Raw genomic sequence first — 12,761 nt, 5'->3', positions numbered from 1 at the left:
TTCACTTTGGAAGGGAACTTGGTTTGGGCATAGCAATTTGTCTCTCCGAAAGAGTATGATATTGGTTTACTGCATTATTCACAAGTTGCCGTATAAACAAACGGTTCATGAAACGAGTATTTCTTTGGCAGAGAGTGACTCGGACAATGAGAACATGTTAGTGACGTCCACAGAAACCGTAGCAGACTACTTTTCGTACTGCCGTGAAGTCTGTCAGTGGTCGATGGAGACAAAACTACATACGGACCAACCCATTTGTGTCAGGACTTACAGTGGAAATCGGTGAGTCGAAATTCGGCAAACAAAGTATCGACATGGAAGTGGGTGTTTGGAGGCATATGCCATGAAATCTGACAAACTTTTCTTATTGTGGGATAGGGCAACACTGGAACTGATTATTCATCACCATAACAATAATCAGTGATTGCTGGAAAGCATACGACAGCCTTGGAGCTTTTGGTTTCCAGCATCTGTCTCTAAATCACAAATACAACTTCGTGGATCCTCTCACCAGAGCTCACATGAACACCATCGAAAGTCTGTGGTGGCAAATTAAATGCCAAATGGGTGAAACACACATGTGACATGCAAACCTCCCCAGCCATCTGTGTGAATATATGTGGAGGTATGCTCACAAGGGAGAGGATCTGTTCCAAGCATTCATACAGAATGCTGGTGAACTTTACAAGCCATTTTTTATATTGTCATTTCACTTTGTTACACTCGGGAAACATGCGGAGCAAACGGAGGATGGGGTGGGTGGGGTAGACTTTCCGAAATTTCACAAAATTTGATTTTTCCCTCATAACTTTCAGGAAAACATTTCCCCCACAAATTTCTTCATAATTGTAATCTATGCCATTTGAATGATGTTTCTGCAAAATTTCATTAATAGACATCCAAGTTATGATGGAAAAAATCAGATTGCGTGAATTTCTCTGATATAAATCTTTGCAGAAAGATGATTAGATCGATCACATATATTTCTTTCATTATTTTATTGTGAATACTGTGTAGTTACAACAAAGAGTTCTTTTATTTTTTTTTATTTTGTTGGGTTACTGATTTCCCGTTCAGGACACCAAGAGAAATTTCAGAATGGAATACAAGGATCATGGAAAACATAACTGTGAGGTTTATTCTCCATAAATTCCAATGGTATGTAACATGAAATTTCTTTGATATTTTTAACGAATTTGTGTTGTATGTGCATCATATACAGATGTATGTGGGTGTGTGTCAAGAGAGTTTGTTGGAGATTTGGCTGTTATTTCGGTACTCACATTTCCTGTAAATGTCCTTTCAAGATTCATCTTGTTGAAAAAAAAACAAAAAAAAACTAAACACTTTGGAAATTTCCAGCACTTTCAGTCGAAACTCATCCCAACCCCTACGAATAGCTTTTTCCAAAAAAAATCTGATATAATCGAATAAAAAAATTTTTTAAATGGGAGGAATGGGGAGACGGGAGAAAATCTTTCCAAAATCTGCATTTCAAAATTTCAATTTCCCCCGCCACCAATTTCTTCATTTTTGACTTTTTTCAGAAATTTTTTTTTTGCAAAATATGCGGAAAAATACGGAGATACAAATTTTTAAAAATAGAGGAAATGGGGGTGTACGGGAGGAAGACATTCCGCGGAAAAATACGGAGATTATGATTCTGAAAAAAGATTTCCAAAAATTTTTGTAAAATTTCAATTTACAAAAATTTAAAAATTACCCCTCCCTCTCATCTCGTAGTCTACGGCATAAACACCAAGTTTTGAAAGCCTTTTCGCCATTGCGCATGCGTTGACTGCGACGCTAAGAGTGAAACTTCGGAAGTGGTGTGGTGATGGGTGGGCGACATGGGGGGAAAAAGTTTTTGGAAATTTTGTTTTTTAATTTTCGGTTTAAAATGCGTCGTTCGTTTCTCTTTATGATTTCCAAATAACTTTTTAAATACTTCGAATCTTTTAATGAAATTGTATATAAATACCTGGTACTACTCAAGCAGAGCGGACCCGAACGCGCAGTTGCGCTGTCGCGCGTCCGTGCTAGCTAGTCGTGAGTGGTCGATCCTACGAAAAGTGCGCGCGGGCGCGCGCGCAAATGAATTCATGTGTGCGCGTGTATGCAAATTAGTAAATAATTTCTTTTAAACAAAGTAAATAATTTTTTAAAAATTACTTTTTTCTTTTCTAAACAACGTAGATAGGTAGAAGGAATAAAAATAACACACTATCTGTTTTTGTTAACTTCATACATTTTTTTTCTTTTAATTAAATTTTGTGAACAAAATAATTTTTATTTTCTAAACAACGTAAATAAATTTTAAAAAAGGTGCACATTGGGATTAGACACTGAGGGAAACTTGATATGCTAGAAATAACAGCTAAACGCGGACAATCCAAATCTTGCATTTACTCAGAAAGTTGAACTGCGAGTTTCACGCTTTTTACCAAAAATTTTCATTTGACGACAAGTAGATTTTTTTTTTTTTTTTTGTGCAATTAATTTGTTTTCTTTCAAAAAATCCAGAAAGATATCCCCCCTTTAACCTTTTCCATAATTCAACACGAGGTGAAGACATTTTGGGAATATGGGCTTCGAAAAATTTGCGCGGCACACTCAAAACTTAAGTTCAATTGTGAACAATATTGGCGGGAAGAGGTCAAGAAAGAGGACGAGCCCTTTACAGAGAGAGGTAAAGAAAGAGTAACTGGTAAAACCAAGCCCGTCTTTCCATTTCAAATTGGTAGAGGGAGGTCAATTCCTCTTTCTTCAACCTCTCTCTGTAAACGGCTCTTCCTCTTCATTGACCTCTTCTCGCCAATATTACCAAAATGTCTTCACCGTGTTGAATTATGGAAACAAATTAATTTCACAAAAAACAAAAAAACAAAAAAAAAAGAATGCACTTGTCGTCAAATGAAAATTCAATCTTTTCAACGTGCTATTGACGGAGTTATTTGGCGATGTAATTCATGCAGTAAAACAATCTCTATAAGGAAAAATACTTTTTTAGAGAAATGCCACTTGACAGTGTTTACACTATTTCAAATAATAGCAGACTTTATATCTGAATTGCCAGTAACTTGTTCCATGAGTTGAAACAATATTAGCAACGACACGGCCATTCAATGGTACGAATACTGCCGAGAAATATGTTCAGCCATGTTACTGAAAGATAAGAAAAAATTAGGTGGACTGAACCACGTTGTACAAGTGGATGAAAGCCTGCTTTTCAAGAGGAAATATGAGGTTGGCAGAATGGTTGAAAAGTTTTGTGTGATAGGCTTTTACGATGTCACTCAGAAAAAGGGCTACCTGCAACATTATAACTGATAGAAAGGCTGAAACGTTAGAAGCTGCAATCATTGAAAATGTGGAGCCAGGAACTACGATTTTCACGGATATGTGGCCCATTCTGGTCACGGATAAAACGTAGACTGAAATATAAAAGTGGATCATGTGGTAACATGAAATGGTCACATATTGATGAGCCAATGTACCGTGATTATTACGATATGAAGTGTGGGAATTTGTGGGAGAACTTTCAGACATTTATCAAGCACATAGCCGAAATATATCCACAGTGATTTCAGAAAGGTAAAGGTTACAGTTTTTTTTTCTTTTTGCGTTTAGCTGTTATTTCTAGCATATCAAGTTTCCCTCAGTGTCTAATCCCAATGTGCACCTTTTTTAAAATTTATTTACGTTGTTTAGAAAATAAAAATTATTTTGTTCACAAAATTTAATTAAAAGAAAAAAATGTATGAAGTTAACAAAAACAGATAGTGTGTTATTTTTATTCCTTCTACCTATCTACGTTGTTTAGAAAAGAAAAAAGTAATTTTAAAAAAATTATTTACTTTGTTTAAAAGAAATTATTTACTAATTTGCATACGCACGCACGCGCACACATGAATTCATTTGCACGCGCGCACGCGCGCACTTTTCGTAGCATCGACCACTAACGACTAGCTAGCACGGACGCGCGACAGCGCGACTGCGCGTTCGGGTCCGCTCTACTTGAGTAGTACCTAAATACCTTTCAAACCACGTGCATTACGGATGCCTAATGTACTGCAAACCCTTTATTTTTGTTCGGGAAAAGGTGGGAGGGGAAACCGGAATTATTAGAAAATGATTTTCTTGCTTTCGATTAATAAATTACGGTGACCTAATATGCTACAATCTGCGAGCAAAAACGGGGTTTCTAAACTTCACAAAGAAAAGAAATTCAACATCAACCAAAAAAAGTCAATAAGTCAATTCCATTATTTCCTGACGAACGTGGTACGGCTTTCAGAGAGACAGATTCGCTAAGCGCACACTTTTAGCAATTACGCATGCGTCTCTTAAGACGGAAGTAAATCTCTACAGCGGAGAACCAACGCACGTCACTGAATAGTTATGTAAACACAGTTTATAATGACTTGAAACGAACGTTAAGCTTATTAAAATGGATTGGAGACACGATCAATCTGGTAGATTACTCGAAACGCAGAATTTGTTGGAATCTGATGCAAGTGACAATGAATCTGTGACTAGTATGTTATTTTTTTTTTCTTGTTAACATTGTTTACTTCCTAAATATGTTTGTGTTTTTGTTGCGGTGACATCATTTAAAGCCTGAAAGGGGCTAATTGCAGTTTCGCACCTCTCCTTGAAAAATGCAGTTTTTTTTGTTTTTTTTCGGATTCCTACATTTTAGATGTCGGAGATTACAAATATGCAAAATAATGTTTGTTTTTTTTAATTTCACTCCTCTTCATTTTTGATTTTGTTTACTTTCTAGAGATCGTAGCGAATTGACAAGCATATACAAATCAGAATTAAATATAAAGACATTAAAGTGAAAACAATTTGCGTTTTACTTGTGTTTGCCTTAAATAATCGTAAATAATAATTTAATGTAAATTAAATAAACACCATTTTATGAGAAACAAGCAATGTTTAATAACATGAATTATGAAGTTTAATAATTTTAAATTTTGAACTTTTTCATCTATTTATTTATGTATCTGTCTATCTACTTATCCCTGTCCGTTTATTTTTGAAATATATTTGTCAACTAAATGTGTTTTTGGCCCCAGGAAGAAATTCATATCTATCTCTTTATACACATATCTATATGCTTATTGAATTTTAAAAATTTCTGAAAAAAAATATGTAACAACAAAAAAGATCACACTATGCTGAAGTGTTTTATGATTAGCAGTGTATAACAGCACATCTGATAGTCTGGTCGAATCTTCCATCAAGAACGATGTGCAAGTGTTCAGGTTTTGCCCAAGAAAACAACGCATCGCTCGGCACGGCAATCGAAACCACTAACTAGCGATCGTAAGTGCAACACCCCTAACTACTAGGCACGCACCTTAACACAATTTTATATATATGTGTGTGGATATTTTTTAATGAAATTTTTAACAAATATATTTCAGATGGTATAGATTCTGATTATATCGGGATTTGTTTTTAAAAATTTGTTTCCGGAGGTGGGGAGGAGAGTTTCTGAAAATTCATTAAACAGGCTTTGTTTCCTCATAACTTACAGAAAGCAAAAGACGAAGGCAAGTGAGTAAACAACAAACAGGGAAGAATGGAAAAGTCTTTGACGTATATAAAATTCACAGGCCTTCGACCTGTGACTAGTTTGGCCACCACAGTTTGAGGGAATTTCGTCTTTATGATATCCATGCCTTTGCAGTTTCCATAGAGCATTGAGCAGCAGTCATGAGGTTGGCATTTTGATACTTGGCATGATACAGATAAATCTCCAATATTTAGATGGCTTCCAGTCCTCCATGTCAACTAACTGTTTCTCAATCACAACATTAATGTTTATGCTCTCCAATGTTTCTGAAAAAAAAGGAGACATAAAAAAATCAAGTTTAGGCTGAGCACCCAGTGTGCGTGTGTGTGTGTATATGATGATGACTGCTTCATCTTGACAGATGATAGCCATCTCATTACCCCCCCCCCCCATCGCACAGCACAATCACTCCATTGATGAGCCTTCAGATGATTTTTAAGACCAGCTGCTGACTGACGGTTTAAAACATAAGTGACAGATATTTGAGTTTCTTCTATATCTTTTCCCTTTGGAATCTAATTCTGAAGGAATGTTTTTGTGAACTAGCATATGCCTTTTAAGTCCAGTCTTACAAGTTTTGTGACGTATGACACAAGTTGTAAGAGGCAGTTGGTGTCCAAGATTATTAACTACCTGGGCATTTTGATTTTCATGTAACTTCATATGATTCACGTATTCAAGAGAACAATCACATATAATACATATCCAATGTTCACTGTTGATTACAGTTCTAATTGTTCCTTTGCGACTGGCCCTTTTAAGCTCAGAGTGCTGAATCATCTTTTCTTCCCAAGCATTGCAACCAGTCCTCACTTGTTCTGATCTAGAACATCATTTTCCCAATCTCTTTTGTTCATATCTAGTTTCTTCAGGTTTTCCTTCACACAGTCTTTATACCTTTTCTTTGGCTTATGTTGTGGTCGCTTACCAGAGTTGAGCTCACCATAAAAAAAATGCTTTGGCAATCACTTGTCCTTTATTCTAATAACATGTCCAGTCCATCTCATTTGAGCCAAGATAACATGTTTGATTGAGCTACAATGTCCCATGTGCAAAACTGTCTCTGGTGTGAAACATTTCCACTTGACTCCTAAGATATGTATGAAGCATTCTTGATGAAATCTCTCTGGCATTTTTATATGACACTTAGTGGTCCATGTCTCACTTGAATAAAGAAATGCAGTCAATATACATGCTCTATAGACATTGATTTTTGTCTGCAGAGAAATACCTCTTTCCACCCATACTCGCTTTTCAAGCTTTCCAAATGCAGCACTTCCCTATTCGATAGTATATCTCTGCATCAAGACCACCATCTCTTGACAGTGTGCTTTCATGGTAATCAGAGGTGTCAACAACTTCTAACCTTGTACCATTCACAAAAATGTTTAGTTCAGAATATGCTTGTGCTGGTGCGGGAGTAAACATTTGGTTTTCTCCAGACTAATTATTAATCCGAAATGTACACATGCAGTGGAAAATCTGTCCATTATATGTTACATATCCCTTTCTTAGTATGCCAACAAATCAGCATAAAGTAATTCTCTAACAAGTGTTTTGAAAGTCTTTGCTTTGTAGTTAAATCTGGCTAAATTAAAAATGCGACCAGATGTCTGAAATCTGATTTCGATTACCCTGTTGCAATCCTTGAAAGCATACCAAAGGAATGCAGCAAAATGAATAGAGAAAAATGTAGGGGCAGGAATATCTCCCCGTTTGACACCTTTGTCCACTGAAAATTCATGAGATAGCTCACCATTAAAGACTACCTGAGCTTTCATATTTCTGTGTAGTTCCTTAAAAATGCTCCCAAAATGTGTTGGGCGACCAAGTTTACACAAAACAATCCACAGTGCCTGTTTATTGTGTCAAATACCTTAGTTAAATCGATGAAGAACTGGTATAGTGGCATTTGTTCCTCTAAGCATTTCTGAACCTGCCTCAGAAAATATTATGTCCATTGTTCCTCGTTCAGGTCTGAAACCACACTGCTCTTCAGGAATCACCTGTGGACACATATTCTCAAGACGGTCTAACATGATCCTTGAAAGTATCTTCCTGGTATGTGCCAGGAGAAATATCCCCCTAGAATTACCACACATTGCTTTTGGGCCCTTACCCTTGTATATGGAGGTTAGAATGTCATTTATCCATTCTTTTGGCATAAAAAATTCATTCCAAACTCAAGTTATCAGGCTATGGATTTCAGATGAAATACGATCCTCACCTGCTTTCAGAATTTCAACTGGAATACCATCCAACCCTAATCTCAGTTTACATGATGCCAGATTTACTTCTTCAATAGACGGTGTATCGTTCATATATTGCACTCTCTCTCTTTGCAGAATGTTGTTTCTGATACTCATGCTCACTACAGACATTTTGTGGAAAAGTTCTGCAAAGTGTTCACTCCATCTATTCATTATTGCAGGAGGATCTTTAATAACCTCATTTCCATCTTTCGACTTCAAGGGAACATGTGATGATGAAGATTGTGGTCCAAAAGCTTGCCGCAATAAACTATAGAAACTTTTTAATGTCTTTCCTGTACTTCCTCAGACAAATTTCTCACCAAGTGTCTTTAAGCCTCTTGAGTTCTTTTGGCAAGTCTGCTATCTGAAACTTGTACAACTTTTCTAGTTGCACTTTGTTCTTAACATTTGAGTCAAGAAGCTTTTCATGAGTGGACCTCTTTGTTGCTAAAAGCTCGTTTATCACTGTAACATTGGAATCAAAACCAGTCTTGGTGCTGCCTCCTCTTAAAACCTAACATCTCTGATCCCATTTTATATATTCCATCCTGAAAAGATTGCCATGAGCCTTCAAAATGAACATTGCTGCATCTTTCCTGAAATAACTGCAAAACATCTGGTTGTTTTAGCTGCTCTACATCAATTCTCTTTGGCACTCATGCACTACAAATTTTCTTGTGGACCCTCAACTTGAACCTGGCCCTAACCATTTTGTGATCAGTATCACAATCAGCACCTTGCAATACTCTAAGTTAATACACGTCAATCATGTGACCTTGCTTTGATCTTGGGTAAACCCAGGTAACTTTATGCTTCAACTTTTGATGAAAGAAAGTATTCCCTACAACCAGCCCTAACTCAGAACACATTTGTAGCAGATACAATCCATTGTTGTTCACCTTTCCTATTCCATAACGCCCAAGTACATTCCAAGTACCATAGTCTCTACCAACACGTGCATTAAAGTCACCAAGCACAACCAACCTCTCATTTAAAAGGACTGACAGAATACTTCCTCTAAGCTCCTCATAAAATGCATGGATATTTTCCTCACTAGCTGAAAGTGTAGGAGCATAAATAGAGAAAACAATTACAAAATGTCCACAAGAAAGAGGGATCCGGAGTTTCATTATGCGTGTATTTATGCTTTGTGGTTGTTCTAGGTCTTTGAGTAAATCACTTCTAATTGCAAACCCAATGTCACCTTCCCTTTTCTTTCCCTTTGGCCTCCCAACCCAGAATAATGTGAAACCTATTGCTCTTTTGGCAAGATGATCTTCATCTGAACTACTAGCTGCTTAGTTCCTATAGCTCCTTAGTTACTTTAGCTGTTTTTCTTTCAAGCCTATCTGCTCAATGCAAAAGGGTTCTTACATTCCAGCAGGCCAGATTAAGAGAAACTTTATTCCTTGCATACTTGTTATCATTATTTATATCAATATTTTGTTCATTCCTGCTAAATTGAACCACCATTAACTGCAGTAAACTAACCAGCAGAGAAAGGACAGACAATTTTTAGTGCACCTTTTCTAGTACCTTCCCAGTATCTCCAGGTGAGCGGGCTGCTCAGACACAAGATTCTCCACCGATGTTAAGATAAGAACTCTGCTGTCTTATGTGCAGATTTGTAACTGTATGTTTCCAACCGGTCAAGTCTGCATACATCGCTATGCCTCTATCGCCATAGGACTTTTGAAAAGTGATGATTGCACAATGATGGTGTTTTGTCGGGGACATCTGTACTTCACTGGATTTCAGTGACAAATGCTTGTACAATACTTTTGCCACTCTTTGGGTTAAAATAGTAGATTCCAGTGACAAGCAAAGCAAGATGACTAGTATTATGTTGACTGCAGGTTTTATATCAGAACCTTCTAGGCTTTTCCTCAAAAGCCAGCAGTGGTAAGTCAATTTGAATTCAGAGTTTTATACTCCTATACTGGTTGTCCTAATCACGGCTTTGTTTCAAAATAGGAGCCCAGTCTGTCCCCATCAAAAGTCATGGCTTTGATAGAGCAGCCAATTAAGGGACTGTCATTACTATGGCCTGGTTTTGTCCTTCTCCTAGAAGAGTTGCCTTCACCACGGCTAATGAGCCTCAGCTACCCCCCACACACAGAAAAAATGTATACATATGTACACATAAAAAAAAGATATAAAATTTGAAATTTTTTTTTAAATACAAAATATATAAATAAATTCAAAATTAAGAATGTAAATAAAATTAAAAAAATTAAAAATGTATAAATATCATCATCATCATCATCATCGTTTAACGTCCGCTTTCCATGCTAGGTTGGACGATTTGACTGAGGACTGGTGAAACCAGATGGCTACACCAGGCTCCAATCTGATTTGGCAGAGTTTCTGCAGCTGGATGCCCTTCCTAACGCCAACCACTCAGAGAGTGTAGTGGGTGCTTTTATGTACCACTGGCACGAAGGCCAGTCAGGCGGTACTGGCAACGGCCACGCTCAAAATGGTGTATTTTACGTACCACCCGCACAAGAGCCAGTCCAGCGGCGCTGGCAACGATCTCGCTCGAAAGTCCTTACACATGCCACGGGCACAAGTGCCATCACAATTTCACTTTCGCTTGCCCCAACAGGTCTTCGCAAGCTGAGTTTCGTGTCCAATGAAGGAGATGACATTGGCATGGGTGCCAGTTGTCGAATTTAGTTCGATTTTGATTTCACTTACCTCAATAGGTCTTCGCAAGCGGAGTTTAGTGTCCAATGAAGGAAAGGAATGCATAAATGGGCTGGCTACACTCCTGGCAGAGGCCTTGGATTTAGGTCTCACTTGGCTTGCACATCCATCGGGAGCATACTGGCTTCATTCCTTGCGAGCCTACGCATATCTTCAGAAATCACGGCCCATGTTTCACTGCCATGAAGCATGGCTGTTCGTACACATGCGCCATAGTCTGCTTTTCCTCTGAGAGAGAGACCCTTTGTCACCAGCAGAGGTAAGAGCTCTCTGAATTTTGCCCAGGCTATTCTTATTCTATCAGCTACACTTTCAGCGCACCCTCCCCCACTACTAACTTGGTCACCTAGATAACGGAAGCTATCAACCACTTTTAGTTTTTCTCCCTGGAATGTGGCAGAAGTTGTTTTCTGCACATTTACAGTGTTTATAGCTTCTGAATATCTGCTACATACAAAAACTAACTTCCTAGTTAACCTTCCTTTGATATTGCTGCACCTCTTATGTGTCCATAGCTTGCACTGGGTGCATCTTATAGAGTTTCTACCTATGCCTTTTCTACAGATCGAGCAGGGCCATCTACCTGAAGGGGTTTGTGATTTTTCTACCTTCCTACTTATTAGGACTTTGGTTTTAGCTAGGTTGATTCTAAGGCCCTTCGATTCTAGTCCTTGCTTCCACACCTCAAAACTTCTCTAGTTCTGATAGTGACTCAGCAATTAGTGCAAGGTCATCAGCATAGAGGACCTCCCAGGAGCATCCTGTCTTGAATTCCTCTGTTATCGCCTGGAGGACTATGATAAATAGGAGGGGGCTGAGGACAGAACCTTGGTGGACCCCTACCTCTACCCGGAATTCTTCACTGTACTCATTGCCAACCCTCACCTTACTGACAGCGTCTCTGTACATGGGTCGCACAGCTCTCACTAACCATTCTTCTATCCCTAGTTTCCTCATTGATCACCAGATGAGGGATCGGGGGACCCTGTCAAAGGCTTTCTCCATGTCAACGAAAGCTAGGTACAGAGGTTTATCCTTGGCTAGGTATTTCTCCTGCAGCTGTCTTACCAGAAATATAGCATCAGTGGTGCTTTTCCCAGGCACGAACCCAAACTGCATCTCATCTAAACTGACCCGTTCCCTAAGTAGTTGGGCTTTGACCCTCTCCGTGACTTTCATTACCTGATCTAACAGCTTGATGCCTCTGTAATTATTTGTATCTAAAGCGTCACCTTTACCTTTGTAGCAGTTGACTATGGTGCTGCTACACCAGTCATTGGGTATGACTCCTTCGTGTATCACCTGGTTAACAATACGGGTGACTAGGCTATAGCCAACACTGCCAGATATTTTAAGCATGTCTGCAGTGATTCCTGATGGGCCAGGGGCCTTCCCTGTTTTCATACTCTTAGTTGCTTTATCTACCATGGTACTGTCAACTTGGATAGCTGGTCCCTCTGTTGGGTCAACATTTGGCAGACTCTCTTTCTCCCATTCATTCTCTTTATTGAGCAATCTTTCGAAGTGACCTCTCCAAACCTCTTTCCTTGCAGCCTCGTTTAGTGCAAGCGTACCATCATCCATGCAAACACATTTCTCTCCCACGACATCATGATTCTCTCTCACACACTGTCTTGCAACACGAAATACTTCAAGTCTTTGGTCCTCACAGCGCAGAACGTTGGCAAACTTTTTCTTATCTGCTTCCCCTCTGGCTAAATAAACCTGTCGCCTAGCTTCCCTTCTGGCAGTCTGATACAATTCCCTGCTACCACCGTTCTTCCAGTCCTTCCAGGCCTGTTTCTTTTCCCTAATAGCCCTGTCAACAACATTGTTCCACCACCACGTTATTTTCAGTCGAGAGGGGACTGTGGTCAGTGGCCCTCAGCAGGTTGTCCTGTAGAAACGTCCAGTTGTCTTCTACATTGTGTGAAGCTACATCCCCCTCTATTTTGTCAATAATATATATATATAAATATATAAATATATAAAAAGATATATAAAAAGATATATAAAGATACATATAAATATATATATACACATATATACATATTCATACACACCTATGTACACATAATGTTGGATGACCATTGACTACACATAATGTTGGATGACCGTTAAGCTCTTCTGTCCTTTGATGGGTCTTATTTTTTGTCCTGCAGGGTATCCAACAGTCACTCTTCTCACCAAGTAAGCTTGGTGGGATTGCCAGT

The 12,761-nt window shown here is 38.5% G+C and overlaps 1 protein-coding gene across 3 annotated transcripts in view; it reads left to right on the top strand.

Annotated features, from left to right (window-relative positions):
• Positions 1-4,390: 4,390 nt before the first annotated feature.
• Positions 4,391-12,761, top strand: part of LOC106875730 (synaptic vesicle glycoprotein 2C) — a 200,522-nt gene continuing 192,151 nt past the window's right edge. For all 3 annotated transcript variants that reach the window (XM_089365959.1, XM_089365960.1, XM_052974466.2), the window contains exon 1: positions 4,391-4,538. In XM_089365959.1, coding sequence (XP_089222085.1) covers positions 4,451-4,538 — 88 coding nt within the window. In that variant the 5' untranslated portion in view covers positions 4,391-4,450. The remainder of the gene's footprint in view (positions 4,539-12,761) is intronic.

This window comes from Octopus bimaculoides, chromosome 18 (genome assembly GCF_046866305.1).
Source record: "Octopus bimaculoides isolate indiv1 chromosome 18, ASM4686630v1, whole genome shotgun sequence".
In the NCBI taxonomy this organism is placed as follows: domain Eukaryota; kingdom Metazoa; phylum Mollusca; class Cephalopoda; order Octopoda; family Octopodidae; genus Octopus; species Octopus bimaculoides.
Note: the sequence above shows the minus strand (reverse complement) of the source record. Positions and strands in the feature narration are given on the sequence as shown.